General features: G+C 39.8%; 1 protein-coding gene across 2 annotated transcripts in view; it reads right to left on the reverse strand.

Moving 5' to 3' along the window:
- Nucleotides 1–16,331, reverse strand: part of LOC121521526 (glutamate receptor ionotropic, kainate 2-like) — a 136,361-nt gene that overhangs the window by 37,749 nt on the left and 82,281 nt on the right. For both annotated transcript variants that reach the window (XM_041805585.1, XM_041805584.1), the window contains exon 7: nt 4,612–4,755. In XM_041805585.1, coding sequence (XP_041661519.1) covers nt 4,612–4,755 — 144 coding nt within the window. The remainder of the gene's footprint in view (nt 1–4,611; nt 4,756–16,331) is intronic.

Below are 16,331 nucleotides of genomic sequence, written 5' to 3' on the forward strand. Positions count from 1 at the left end.
GGGGGTTGTTTTAGAATAAAGTCAACAGGAGTAAAACTGCTGCAAAATGGAGAACCAAGTTAACAGAGTCACTTTATATAAAACATGCTTAGTCTGCAATAGGGGTGGAATTAGCTGGGTTACCTGCAGAGCAATGCAATATCACACAATACAGATAAGTATGATTAACTGTAATATGACATGGTATGATACAATACAAAACAAAGCAAAATGATTTGATAATTAACTGCAGGACAATACATTATGATATGATAGGATACAGTAATGTTCTACGATAAGACAGTGAGTTACAAAACGATACAATACAATGTGGTATAATACAGTACGAAATGATACAGTAGGTGATGTGCAATAAGTTGAACTCAAGATGGGTGGCAGGAAGTGATTTCTGCATAAAGACACTCTATCAAAGCTGCAAAAATTTTGCCCTGTTTACAGCTGTGCAAACCATTTAAAATGTAAAAAATAAAACAATCCCCAGCTACTTTTGTGTCCAGAAAGTAGTGACACATTTGGATTCAAAAAAATCAAAAGCTCACAGAAAAACAGATTAAAACCTCCATCCAAAGCCCTCCCCAAGGCTTGGACAAAGTGCCAGATAACCCTCGTGTAGGTCCATTTTCATTCAGCTTTACTTGCTGCGATGGGAAATCTGTTTTTCTAAGGAGTTCTGGACCATTTCTCTCAGCTCAGTGATAAAGTTAATAAATGAATTCATGTGGGACAAGTTTGGCTTTTAGAATGTGTGTTAAATATCAAAAATGAGAAGGGTAAACTGGCTCTCAAATGGGAGCCAGCTCCTTTGGTTCCCATAAAAGAGCCAGCTCGTTGGTGAACAACACGTCATTACTTTGTCTTGGTTAACTGCATATCACCATTTCAATTAAAAGTATGTTTACGAGAAAACGAGGGAGAAAAGCTGTTAAAGAGGTTCAGCTAGCCTCTTAACTCTGTATAGGACTCCTCAAGACTCTTCATCTGGTTGGATGTGTAGGAGAGAGTCTACAGGAGGAAGTAGTATAGGATATTGATCAGCACCACGTCAGTTAAATCAGTTAACCTGTGGGAAAAATCACAAATTTCTTAAGTTGAGGGATCATACAGAAATTTTGTAATGACATCTTTCCTCCATTCCCTAAGCAGTGTTCTTCACCTCCTGCTCCCATCTGACATCCATGTGACACCAGAATCACATAACTGCAAACAACCTGCACGATATGATAAAATACATGATACGATACGATGCAGTACCAAGACAAAAGACATAATACCATTAGTTACGGTACGGCCATTGGCGTAGCACAGGGGGGAGAAAGGGTACTGACTACCTGGGCCTACAGTAGGAAGGGGCCTTGAGAAGCCTGCAATGAAAAGTGTGTTTTTATGTATATTTTCTAACACTTTTCTAACAAGTGTTATTATTGAATCAAAAGCAATTTAATTAAACAGTAAACAGACTTAAATTGTATTAAATAGAATAAAATAAACTGCTGGGGGCCCTGCTCCTCCCTTAAAAATGTCCAAATGGTGTCCAACAAAGAAATTAAATTTAATTTAACCATAGTAGAAAAATATGCTCATAAATGGGAAAATTACGGTGCAAAAATACATGTAAATGCTTATATATTTGTAAAATGATGCAACATTTGTTGCTTGGCTAGCCAGTTAAGGGGGGCCCTGTGTAATATTCTTTCTGGGGGTCCAGAATCCCTAGCTACGTCCCTGGGTATGGCATAGTACTAATCAGTATTACACAGAAAACAAGATACACAATACAATACGGTATGGAACAATACAGTACCATAGCCTGCTATACCATACAATACATGAAGACACAAGACATGATACAATAACTTTAGGGCTTGAATCAATAATAATCAATAATTAAATGATGAAAAATATGAGGAGAAGTTTTGTTTTCCCAAGATGGAGACAAGAAATAGGTGACCTACAAAAACATCTTTTGGCCAAAAACTCTGGCGGAGCAGAAGTTTAGTTTTTGGTTAAGACCATGGCAGGGTAAAAATGTTACTGGTTGGCTGTGGGACATTAGAATCCCCTATATTTCACACACTGTGTCTTATACAACTGTCAAAAATCATGCATGAGAGAGGAGAGGTGTGTGCGCTGTAGATACAGGATGAGAGGAGTAGTTGTCTGTGTGTATGATCAGTGGATAAGAGTAACAGAGATGAGAACTGAAGAGACAGTAAGCTTTAGAAAGCTTATGATAGCTTGGCCAAACAGTGAGTGACAAGGGTCTGTATGATATCACAACATATCAATAGCCTTTATAAGGCTGAAGAGATTATAAAGAGCAGCTTGATTGGTTCAATCTGTTGCTTTCTTTGCTACAGTGAATGCCAGATGAAATAATAAAAGTACTCCAGCGATACTCTGTATTTCAATACAAGTAAAATTATTTCATTCAAAACATATCAGTGCTGCCATCAGTATGATCTTCAAGTGTGCGTGTGTGTAAGGGAGGAGTAAGGCTATGCAAAAACAAATTTATATATATTTACAAGACCACTATTATCATGGCATTCCTTCTAAAATGAGAGCCTGAATGGTTTCAAGCATAATGATCCGAAGCAGACTGCTAATGCAGTGAAATCATTAATGTAGAGGAAAACAGCTGATAAAAACAGACATTTCAGTGAAATAAATTAAATTTAAAAAACTGCAGAAATGTCAAGATAATCTCTGGGAAGTGCTAACAACACATGGTATAATAGACCAAAAGATAACTTAAGAAATCTGAAAGTCTCCCTTAAAGAGCTCAAGATGTGCTAAATTAAAAGGGAAGTCACACTCAGTGCTGAATTTCATAATCCATGAGATTATGCCCCCCCCCAACACACACACACACACACACACACACTTCATTCAAGTCCTGCCTCTTGCTCCTTTCCTGCATATCTCTTCCCCACTCTCTCATCCTTGTTTCTGATTCTATCCACCGTCCTCCTCTATGAACAAAGGCATAAAAATCCCCAAAACTGTGCCTAAAGTATGACGGTGGGTGGGCTGGCATCTGATGTTAAACTGATGCATCTGTGCATCTCTAATTTTTTGCATGTTGCTCAGTGTTTGTTGCAGCTATTTAATGTAGCAAAGCCTGCTAACATTGTAACAGATATTCAAAATTTCATGCTATTTCAGCAGCTTTGTAGACGTCTGTGTCGTGTTTTGGAATAGAGAGATGGACATCCTATTCATGGGGCGCAGATGGTCTAGGGCATTGATCATCAACTGGAGGCCCTGGGGCCAGATCAGGCCCCCCACAACCTCCCATCCGGCCCCCAGAAGATTATGAAATTCAGAAAATATGTTATGGGTTTTACAGTATCTTTTCATTTTCAAAAATCCCTAAAGGAAACCTAAAATTAAAGGAGAGTGACTTTTTTTTTTAATTTGCTTGATGCTTGAACAGTTCCACAAAATCCACCTGTCTGCTATTATTAGTCAATAAGATGCAAGAGAAACACACAATCATCAGTCCATTGTTGATTAGAACTGCCAGTTATGGTGTCAACCAATCAATCAAAAGGCCTGTTTACTGCATGTGTTTTTCACCAGTCAGGATTAGACTCAAAACCCGCGATGCACAACATGACAGCCCTACAAATATGTGGCTAAAATATCTCAATCGCCCCCTTGTGGTTGGCTGCAGTATAGGTGATAGGGACTGAATTTACTGCTTCTCCTTAAAAATAAGGTACATTTCAAAGGAAATCACAACATCTCAATAGATCTTATGTGCTTAATCAATAGTCTGGCCCCCACAATGCCTGCCAAGAAAAAAATCTGGCCCTTGCGCAAATGCAGTTGGTGATCCCTGGTCTAGGGGTTAGGGTGTAGGGCCCTATGTACACGGGTGTCTTGGGTTCAAGTCCAGATTCGACTCCTTTGCCACATGTCTCTCCCTCACTCTCTCATCCCTTTTCTGACTCCATCTACGGACTTCCTCTCTAAAAAAAAAAGGCATTAAAGGCCAAAAAATATATCTTAAAAAAGGAAAAATCTCATTACTGCAATATTGCCAGATTAATCGATCATTATATAAATTGTTGGTTGCTGGATAAGGTGTGGTAGGTTGAGTATCATTCAGTATTACGCAGATTACATGATACAATACTATATCATACCAAACCAGACATGAAAGTATGTCAGTGGCACTCAGAATGGTGTGTCGAGACTACTGTAATTTGCCTTGAGGCAAAGTCGATACTGTAACATCTGCTTGATAAAAATACGGTCTGCTGTGAGATTTTGGCTTGATCTTACGTGTGCCTTGGGCAACAAAGAAAAAAAAAAGAAAAGGAAAACCACTATGATACAGTTTGGAGAAAAACTGGAGAACAATAAAATCTTTACCTGGCAATTCAGTGCCTGTTTCATCTATTAATCACACAAGGTGGCATGAAATAGTGACATGCTGATGGAAATTACCAGGAAATTACATTTCTAGTGCAATATTCTCAATTTAGTTGACTAGAAACTCCTGCCACCAGTGTGTGGGTACTTGTAGATCTTTTCCCACCCTTTTCCTACATAACTCAGCAGTTTCCAAAGGTCATTCCACAGAGCCTGCTGATGGCCTCGTACCTCTTTGATGAGGCTGATGAAACGCCCTCCAAAGCGCCACGGCTTGTGTCTGTTACACTGCAGGGAGCTGACGGTGATCTGCTGCGACTGCTGCACTGCCACCGCCACCACGTGCACAGCGTCGTACATCAGCGCCGCGTCCGTCTGAAACAAGGATAAAGGGTGATATGGTTAGACATTTTTACAACAACTGCCAATACATCTGTCCAAGTAACCACCCTTTCAACGGTCCATTTGTTCACCTGCAGAGGAGTGTAAGAAAGTGCGCGGAGTCTCGGGTGACTTGTTTTACTTGGAGACATAAATTAGGTGGAACGCCAGGCGGTAAACGCCCCGCACAAATGGCACAGTGTCTCAGCCTGTTAGTAAAAATACCCGAGCACTGTCTGAGGGAATGAGAAAGCTCCGCCAGGGAGAGTCTCTCAGTGGACGGCTGGGCCTGTCACCGGGAAGACTAATGGCTCCTGATGGGTGTGCCTGCTCTCCAGAAAGAGGGATGCAAAACAGGCACTGCTGGTGCAGATGGGACGACTCGGACCGGAAGACTTAGCGTAACATGCTAACCATGGCACAAAGCCTATATAACTGGGACACATGGGGAAACAGCCTGAGTGATAGCCGTGCGTGTAACCCTAGAAATAAGTCATCAAAGGGAGTAAAAGCTCAGCTGATTTTCTCACACTGACACACTGAGATTTATCTTCACACACGACTTCCTTTCTCTCCTCGCAGTTCGCGACTCTCCACATTTACCCAGGTCAACACATTACAGCTCAGCTCACATCCTCTTTCCATGGTGAAACAGACTGTGGTGATCTTATTTGACAAGTCCTGGATGACCAACCTGCATGCGAGGGAGTATGAAAAATGACTGTGAGAGCAGAAAGTATGCGCAGATATAAGGTCTTTGTAGATGCACTGGCTGTCGGGGAGAATGAACCGGGCTCAGGCCCTCAGCGGGAGACCAATGAGCTGCTGTTCTGCTCGTATCGGCTCCGTATGTTATCTCTATAGGCGCAGTGGAGCATCTGTGCCATCCATGTGGAAGGAAAAAGAACGCATATGAGAAAAAAATACGCTGTGTGTACCATTTCTCAAATGGAAATGTATGTTGGCAGGTCAATTATAGAAATAAATCTCACTTTCAAGAGCAGGAAAACAGACAGAAAAGAGGGGAGGGAGTTTATGATGTGGGCAGATTGTCAGTTTTCGCTTGCCGCACAGCTCTTTTGGAGTTGGTGACTGCTGATGTCAAAGGCAGCCGCAGATCAGAGGATGGGAGAACCATCGCTGCTCTCTTTCATCCACACTGCGTCCCTGAGAAAGAGGACAGGCAGTGCTGTATGTGCTCTGCCAGTGCCGGCAGTGTGAGAGTGTGTGAGAGGGAGTGTGTTTTGGTGTTCATGGCCAAAGCCGATTAGGGAAAGAGTCTAATCTATTTCTTGAATAGCGGGGAGGAGTTCTAAACACTGCCAATATCCAAACACTGAAGAGAGAGTTCATCACGTCCAATCATCCAATTATTCTGTTACCAACTATCCAAAGAAGCGTGATTAAATAGAGCTTTATTTCATTTATTTTAAAGGAATATATATGTTTTTGATTTTGACCAAAGTTCTAATAATCACATTGAGTTTCAGTCTACTGCGTTCCACTTCAAAAGTTCATGATGTATTTTGAATTCATTTATTCAACAAATTCACTTTGGAGGAGATTTTAAGTTTGGCTGCGACTCGGTGGAATTCATGCAATTCAAATTAAATCTGTTGCGCTGCCTTCCACCCATTCTTTTTCAAATTTCAGTTTAAAGTTTGACCTTTAATCTCTTCCCCGACAGCCTCGACTTTTCTTCCTTCAAAAATCAATCAATATCACATTCCTGCTCTTCTGTCTGCACACTCTTTATTTATCAGGGTCAAACTGCAGCATGCACAGCAGCTTTGGATTGAGAGTTATAAATATATAGTCTGAAAAAACTTATCAAACGGAAATCTGACAACTTATGTATCCTAAAAACAGACCGCTTGAAAGTTCTGCTTGGAAGTTTATTTTTGTTTCACTTTCTTTTCTTTTTTTTTTTTTAATTACTGGCAAGTTCAAAAAGCCAGCTGGGATATTTTAGCGCCAAGTTGACGTGTGACTGGAAGCTGAAAATATGAGAATTTATAACTTGGTGATGCATTTTTTAATATGCGAGATATTCTGTTTAAAGACTTGTTAATGATTAAAGGAATATCATGGCAAATTTTAATGTAAAAATTTGTGTGCAGTGGAAATAATTTTTTGAGTATGGCTCAAGTTAAAATATATATTTTACATGTTTCTCATCTACTGCAATTTTATCTTACGTCTTTCAGGTATTCTACTTTTTTGAAATACTTTTATATTTGAGTTTTCCAAATAAGTGAACATAAAACAGGTGAGGACAAGGGTAGGTACAATACAACCTCAAAATTACAAAAGTACACATGAAAGACTCAGGCACAGTCTGACAAACTTAAATGAAAACAAAGAGTTTCTTCATTTATTGCAATTCCATTTTTCCCAATATTTCTCTCTTTTTTTGTATTTTAATTTTGAACAATCATGCCACCCATAGTAATATATTAGGATTGAATACAAGTAACAATAACGAAAAGATGCACTTTGACCCACAGAGTTCGGTACATCATCCTTGCTATGTTGAAGTTGGTTCCCCCAACTGGGGCTTCCCTAACTGAGAGGATAACTTCACTCATGGTGCAAAGTGTCTGATGACGAAAGGCATTTCTGAATAAATCTAGAGGTTTAAGGGACAATTGTCAAATCATTTTAATACAATGATAAAATAATACTTACAGTGATTGAGTTCTGTCTTCTTAAAACTCTTTATAATGCATTTTCCCATAATAAGTTGTTGCTGAGCATTTTGTTTCTCAAGATCTCACCTTGGTTAATAAAAAAAAAAAATGGAGACAGGCAAAGCAAAAAGATTGAGTCCTCACTGAGTCCTATTGCAGAATTCTGGCAGCTTGTGAACAACACAGTATAATGGGTTTCCCCTGTCAGCCCATTCCTATTTTCCTCCTTGTTGCTCGCATTGAGATAGGCAAAGAACGTAAAGAAGGAGATGACAAGGCATCAGGAATGTCTGACAAGGCTATTTCATTGATTTTCCTTCACTTTTCTCACTCAACACAGCTTGTCAGCTTGCTTTACAAAGGAGAGATACACTATGTGGACAAAAGTATTCAGTCGCCTGACCATTATACACTAACAGGGACTGTACTTACTTTCATTCATATACATTTACTTTAATATGGAGTTGGTCCCCCTTTTGCAGCTGTAACAGCACCCACTCTTCTTGGGAGGCTTTCTACAAGTTTTTGTGGGAGTTTGTGCCCATGCATTCTGTAGAGCGTTTGTGAGGTCAGGCACTGATGTTGGACCAGTAGTCCTGGCTCACAATCTCTGTTCCAGTTCATCCCAAAGGTGCTTGATGGGGTTGAGGTCAGGGCTCTGTGTGCTAGTCAAGTCCTTCTACATCAAACTCATCAAACCATGACTTTATAGTCCTTGTGCACAGTTATGTTGGAATAGCAAAGGGCCTTTCTCAAACATCTGGAAGCATAGCATTTTCCAAAATGTCTTGGATAGTGAAGCATTAAGATTGTCCCTCACTGGAGATAATGGGCCTTGCGGTTGTTGACCCTGCTCTGTGATTTTATATTGTCTACAGCTTGTGTCTGAGTTGCTGTTGTTCCTAAACGCCGCCACTTTCTACTGATATAACTTATAGATGACTGTATTATTATACTCCTTTAGAGGAGTTATTGCAAAGGTGGCATTCATCACAGCACCATGCTTAAGTCACTGAGCTCTTCAGAAGGACCAGTTTTGTATCACAAACTTTATGTTTGGGTTTGGTAGCTGATGATTTTTAACTTTGTACATGATTTGAATAGTTTGGAAGCCAATCAGGATCTTAAATTCAAGTGTTTTTGATTTTGATGACGAGCAGGTTTATTGGATCTCTGCAGGTAGATTTTATGGGTATTTCTTAGTGCTGAAGAATGAAGTTTGGTTCTGTATTTGTCTACACAAAGTAACTCATGGGAGAATAAAGGAGTAATACAAGGTGTATAGTGATGGCTATACACCAGATCTTTAGTTTCATATAAAAGTGTGATTGATATTTTTGATTTAATTGAATTTAAACGTGATTTCTGACAGTTTGCACATCTGCTATTATATTACATTACAAATATCACATCCAGTTCAGCTACAGCTGTTTTTGTGTTGTTATAGATCACAACACTAGTTTCCTCTTTTTTTTTTTTTTAGAAAATGACTGAAATTACCATAAAATCAGGCGGAAACTTGTGTTTCAATCCAGGGATGGCAACATAAATATGTCAGGATCTTGAGAGAATAACTGAAATGTACCTGTCATTACAGGAAGAGTGGGTTAAATAAAATCTATAGATGTGTGCCCACATAGAGCGTCTGAAGAGTGCTGTAAAGTTTTTTTAATCCTGGTAAACCTGTACTTAATGCAGCATGAGAAATTTGGCTACAGGATATATCAATTCAATATAGGTTTTATAGTATAAACAGGGTCGTGCAAGCTGCTGCGTTTGCACTCTAAAGCCAAACGACTCCCATCAGCCTCTTGTTGGTCTGATTTATGTCTATCAGCTTTTCTCTTTGACTTTACAACCAATCCCAGAAATATTTCCCCCCTCTTTTAACTTTCGATTGCAGCGATATATCAAATATTGTCAAGGGCTCAAATGATTTGCATGGCAGAGATCTCCCTCCTACTTGCCTTTGGAGCAGAACAATTCCTCAAAATCCCTTTGTGATGGAAACAAAAAGAGGCTGGCATCAAGTGGAAGACAGAGAGATGAAGGAAGAGGAGGAGGGGGGAGAAGGAGAAAAAAACGTGAAATGATGGCTCACGGCTCTGGCATATTGCATTCAATTTAAAAACAATCCAAGAGCGATCTTGATATTTATATCTGAGCCGAGCATGGGTCCTGTGGGCTGTTTTAAGTGCTTTAAGTGAAACCAATCTGAAAGCCCCGGGGACACTCAGACTCAGTGTGGAGAGGGTTTCAAACAAGATGCCCAAAACCTTTGTTGCCATGTCTTTCTCCGTCTCTTCTTTCACTGAAACACACATCTGAAACACACAATCCTCTTCTGCTTCTTTAAAAATATATACATCAAACTGCTTGGATTTTTCTGTTAACACACAGGTTGATGATGTTTGGTTGTGATAGGCTCTAGGTTGTTCAGGGTACTCTAAACACACTGTTCTGTCTCCCTAGCTGGGCCAAACTAGTTGTAATGGGTTCATTCAAAGTTAAATCTCTGGTTTGGCTATTGCATTTGACTTCCCACTCATTTTTTCCCCTCTCTTTCTGGATCCTTCCCCAACTTTTAAAGGATGATAAAACAAACTGACAGCCAAGTACTTCATAGTTGGACACAATCTTCACCTAAAATTATACATGTTTTTTAGCAGCATAATTTTAGCCTTGCTTCAGAGTAAAAATATAGTCTTCGACCCTTTTATTGATTTTATAAATGAATCATGATCAATATAATTTGGCTTTTCTGACACACACACACACAAAAAGTGAAAAAAACTCTTTAATGTCAAAGTGAAAACAGATTTCTATAAATTAATGTCAATCAAATAATAATATGTAATGTAAAATAAGTGACTGCATAAAAATTCTCCTCCTTTAAAGTGATTGCCCTAATTCAACAGAGGTCCAGCCATTTGGTGCTAGTAGTCTCACAAATAGTGACACGCTGATCACCTGAGTGCAGTAAATGTGCTTCGAGTGATTGTAGTATAAAGACACCTGTGTGTGGAAGGTCTAATAACTGGTTCATCGGTATTCCTTGCAACCATTTACACCATGAAGACAAAACAACACTCCAAGCAACTGGGAGAAAAAGTTATTAAAAATTACAAGTCAGGGGATGGATACAAAATATTTCCGGGGTACTGAATATCTTCTATTGTTCAGTTAAATCCATCATGGATGGAATATGGCACATGTGTAAATCTGCCTGGATCAGGTGTTTCCATTACAGGTTTTTGCAAAATAAAAGTGTTTTTTTCTTAACTTTCAACCAAGTACAATTGCGCTTTGAAAGTGTTTCCATTGAAGGGAGTTTTCTCATAAGATCTCTTCTCGCGTGACTCTGCTGCAAGGAAACTGGACACTCAAAACCTGTTGCGTGTTGGTATGGTCATGTTTACATCTACAGCCATTGCCTTGACAATTTTAAACAAAAGATGAAGGTGATGGATGTTAGTTCAGAGGCAAAGCCAGTCTATAAAAGGGTAAAAGTATGATGTTAAGAAAAGTCTCGTCTCCTCTTACATCCACACACACTGCGCCATGTTGTCTCAGAATGATCTGGTCATGTGACACCATATATACGTCCTGTGACATGTGAATGCAGAAAAAGTGTTTCCATTGCACTTTTGCAATATATATTTCTATATCAAAAAGTCTGAAAAGCCTCTTCATGACAGCATAAAAACGTTTTGGCGATATTTGAGAGGTTTTTCAAAATTCAGGTGTCTCCATTACCAGTTTTTTATTGCGCTATTAAGATTTTGCGTATTTCTAAGGGAAATGGAAACAAAGCTAATGTGAATGCTCTGGAGGGGCCGAGTCCAAACCTCAATCCAACAGAAAATTTGTGGCTGAACTTGAAAAGGGCTGTTCATGCCTGATTTCTGTGGAACCTGACAGAAATTGTAGTGTCAAGATATGCAAGCCTGATTGAGACCTATCCACACAGACTCAGTGCTGTGATTGCAGCCAAAGGTGCATCTACTAAATACTTGAAGGGGGTGAATATCTGTGCAAGTACTTATTTTACATTACATATTTTAGTCAATTGACATTACTTTGTATAAATCTGTTTTCACTTTGACATTTAAGAGTTGATTTTGGTCAAAAAAGCTAAATCATATAAAGACCATGAGTGATTTATAAAATCAATGAAAGGGTAAAACATCCAAGGGGGTGAATACTTTTTATGGGCACTGTATGCAGAGAGGAATAGATTTGCTTAACAAAAACATCAAGTATGGTACTATATCCTTCACTAACTTGTAAAATGATTTTTACATTTTCTATGAAAAGCATCTTAACCCCAGCACTTCACAGCGACCTTGTGTAAAGTGTGTGAAATATGAGTTGGGTATTTTTTAACAGCAGCGTTTACTACAAGTCAGGAGTCCCCTCTTGCTTAATATACTGGTTTTTCCACACTTCATCTTCCCTTTGAGCCTCTTGATGTCTTAGTGCATCCTTGCATGCTCCCTTTTTTTTACAAACATGATGCGTGACCAAAATACAAATCTAAAAACACATGCAGAAACCAATTAGGAAGATGTGTGCTCACCACACACGCTTAAAAACAGGAGCACAATCAGACACAGTGACAAACCTCAGCGTGGAGGCTTCCCAGAGGTATGCCTCATTTGTTGTAGTTGCATGCAGTTTCCTCATTTAGAACAGGTGAACTGCAGGCTCCACTGATCTACCTGCTGTTAGTGCGTGTGAGTTTACACAAATATATTCCTCTTTACTGCATCAGTATTCACACCAGCCCTCCACCTGTGTATAATTCCATAACTCCTGCGATAATGTTGCACCCTGAAAAACTGCATCTCTTTTTCTCGTCTCACCTCTTTGCAATCAGTCATCCTCTTCCCAGAATTCCTCAAAACACACGCTCTCACACACACTACCAGTCTGGCGATGGACGTGTACTGTGGCTGCTTGTGTACAGTGTAGAGCTCCACTGTTTATACATATCATATACATCTGATTAGCCCTAATGAGATTAGCACTGACCTGTTATTCACCATGCATCACTGGGCTGCAGCTGCCAGCCACAGAGCAACAACACACTCACTCGCACGCTGACGCACACACACACCGGCAGCATTGCCATCAGCATCAGAGTCAGAGAGTCAGCGGGGGAGAGAGAAGCTCATTGTTTTCTTGAAGCTGCAGTCACTATGCCCTCAGATCGCAGACAGACCCATGGGGTTTGATGATTTGATAGAACAAGGAGGTAATTATTCATTTCATTCCTGACTTTGTGAATGTTTGTGCTGCTTCTCTGCACGGTGTGTGCAATGCATGATGCACAGAGATAAAAAACCCTGCTCTTATAAACCTCATGAATGTTCACAATTAAATCTTTACAAGTCAAGATACACCATGATTTATAAATTCTACTTCAATCACAATAACCACTCACTGAGTGTTTTATCTGTCATGATGAAATCCTTTTAAAGAGATGGAAACCAGAAGAAAAAAAACACATCATTACAGGTGATAAATTTCAAAATCATAGCAAGTAATGGCTGGCTTTGAAGTACGGATGTGAAGTAAGCTAAATGATTGAAGGTTGTCAGCTTTGCTAAATGGCTCCAGAATTTATATTTACTTAACCCAATCATTAGTTTTTAAAAAATAATTTAGCCCTCTAATGGAAAGAAAACTCTGTGTCTGAGCTGTGATTTAGTGCAATAGTTCTAGCTAATGTGTCAGAATGCTCAAATAAAATTATTTTAAAAAACAGGGCCTAACTCATTATCCCCCTTTGAGGGGGTTGAGCCATAGGACAAACCACTGCAGTGCTATGATGTGCTTTAACTTGTAATGCTTAAAGATTATGAAATCAAGTTAAAACTGAGCATTATCTTACACAACATATAAAATCTTCAGTAAGGGTTTTAACTGACACTTGAGAAAGCATCATGGCAAAAGCAAGATAAAATCAGTTTAGACTTGAGAAAAAGAATTGTTAATGTTCACAAAGCAGCGTCACACGCAGTGATTCCAAGTGTCAAGAACTGGAGTGAGGTCAAAAAATTCAATGAGAGCCACACAGTCCAGAACAAGCCTGGCAGAGGTAGGAAGAGAAAGATTTCAAAGACCCTGGAAAGAAAACTAGTGAGAGATGTGTCTAAAGACCGCAGAACAACTGCCAAGACACTAGTAAATGACGTAGCCATGTCAGGAATTGTAGTCTCAAAGAAGAGCATCACTAGAGCCCTGAACAGTAATAGACCAAAAAAAGGTCCACTTCTGCAGAAGAGACACTTTCAAACCAGACTGAAGTATGCTAAGGCCAACCTTGAGAAAAATGTTGATACTGGAAGCATGTTCTTTGGTCAGATGAGACCAAACTTAATGTTTATGTTTGGAGAAAGAAGGGAGAGGCATATAACCCGAAGAACCCCCACAGTGAAACATGGCAGTGGGAGTATTTAGTTGTGGGGCTGCTTCAGTGAGTCAGGAACTGGTAATCTCATAAAGGTGGAAGGAATCATGAAGAAAGAAGCATATGTGAAGATTCTGAAAGAAAACCTCAAACAGTCAGCAGAAAAACTGCATCTGGGTCATTGCTCTGACTTCAACATCGCAATGACCGAAAACACGTGACTCCTGGTGAAGAACTACCTCCAGAAGACTTAAGTGAACATTACTGAGAGGCCTGACCAAAGCTCTGACTTGAATCCCATTGAAACTGTGTGGGGTGAACTGAAGACCAAGGTCCATGCCAAAAGACCATCAAATCTGGAGGAGCTTGAGAGATCAAAGAAGAATGGGCTAAAATTGCATCTTCCTCTGTAAAGACACAGACCAGACCAGTGTGGTTTGGTGCCTCTTATTAACTGCTTTCCTTATGGTTTGCTAAGTTAGATGACAGCATTGAACTGATGCAGATAAAAATCTGCTAATGACATCTGTTGATGCTACATTATTTAGTGATGTGCTGCTGTCTGTCAGCAGGGCTGATATCACTGATACTGATGGTGAACGGATGCACTGGTGTAACCCTACTATCAATCCTTTTGGCTTTTATTATCTTTACATGCAGGTTTCTTTGGCTTATTGGTCTTACCGAACTCATCTATTGGATTTCAACTTGCCTTTTGCTGTTGTGCACACTTATTATTAAATGGCAAGCCGATTGGAATTGCCATTACATCTAGCTTGTTGGCTAACTGTGCCGACTGTTAAAAAAAAAATCACACTGTGGAAAATACTGGATGAAGTCATTGCGATGTCAGCCATTTGGCTACCAAAGGAAGCTTATGAATCCAATCTGCAGTGACCACCATATTGAAACACTGGCAAAGAGGTGAAAGACGTGAAACTTAAGCCTCCAGACAAATGGCTACTCTGTGCTAGCTTGCAGATATCAACCATGCCCATTATTATGCATAACTCATATCCTTCTTACACCAAAATGGACGAGTTATAGATAAATTCAGTCTGACAAGTCTGACAAAATACATTTTTAAACCAGACTGTAAAAATGATTATTTCCACTGCAGAGATGAGCATTTTTAACACTGGGTGTGTATATGACTTCCAGTGCTTTTGGCAGGCAGCCCTAAGTGGACATTTGAGGAACTGCAGTTTGTTTTTTGCACTTGTTTTTCAACCACAGAGACTTCCACTTGTAAGAGACTGAAGCTGAATAACACTCCTAGTTACACGACTACACATATTTTTTATAATGCAGATGATTATTCTCTTGTTAGGGATATTTAATGGACACAACTTTTAAAATGTGTTTTTGATGACAGATACATTATTGGGCTCCTAACAACTGGACTGTGTGGCTGGTTAGCCTAGGTTCAAGGTTCAAGGTTCTTTATTAGTACCCAAAATGGTAAATTTGTTGTGCAGACGGGAGCACAGGTTAGGTTAGTTGCTGCTGGTTCTCTTTTTGTATAGATAAACAAACTAGAATATATTCATAAGTGAAAGAAACAGACACTTAACTCATTGAGGGCCATAGACGTATATACGTCATTTAAAAACCAACGTTTGAGCGCCATTGACGTATATATACGTCAAAGTGTTTTTTTGGCAGCTGGCACAAGGGGGCGCTCTCATGCTCCCTGTAAGTAATTTTGGGGCTTCTGGGATAAGTAGTGGGAACACTGCAGTCAGAAGCGATGGTAGATCAGAGCCACAGAGGTAAGAGGTGGAGACCCTGGGGTCAAAGAGCAGAGCGATCATTACGGAGGTAATCTGAGTTAAAAGTTCTAAAAATAGACGCTGGAAGAAACTTTAAACTTTTGCCTGAGGAATCGCTTACTCACTGAAACCGACACTGAACTTAACAACAGCGAAGCCAGGGATCAGCGCTTTCATTTATCTGCCTATGCTGGCCAAGAGGCTAAAGAATGCTGCGAGGTCTCCCCCATGGGTAGGAGAAATAAGGCAGCCTCTCGCCAGCTGGACGCACACAGCGACGACACTTCAGAGACTGACTTTTCCGACCCAGACTCTGACGAGTGAGTGAAGCGGATCTTGTTCTCCGTCCCAGAGCAATGGAGGTAAGTTAACGCTAAGAACCCACTGATTATTCAGCCAAATTTATCGAATGAAACCATCACTCATGCTCCTGTGATTTCAGAAGCAGACTTGAGAGAAGAGCAAGCCCCATGCAGTTCTACAATACCATACCAGAACAAAAATAATATATTATAGATTATATATTATATATAAAAACATATATAGCTATTATATTACTTATATAATTTACAGGTAGTGCCAGAGACATGCAAGCAGGAGAGGACATGGGCGTATAGGGGATCATGTGGAGGCCGTCCAGTTCCAGAGTGTGAATGGCATGACAGTGACTGGAAGCATTGTGATTTATTTTAC

The sequence above is a fragment of the Cheilinus undulatus genome, linkage group 14, assembly GCF_018320785.1.
Source record: "Cheilinus undulatus linkage group 14, ASM1832078v1, whole genome shotgun sequence".
In the NCBI taxonomy this organism is placed as follows: Eukaryota; Metazoa; Chordata; class Actinopteri; order Labriformes; family Labridae; genus Cheilinus; species Cheilinus undulatus.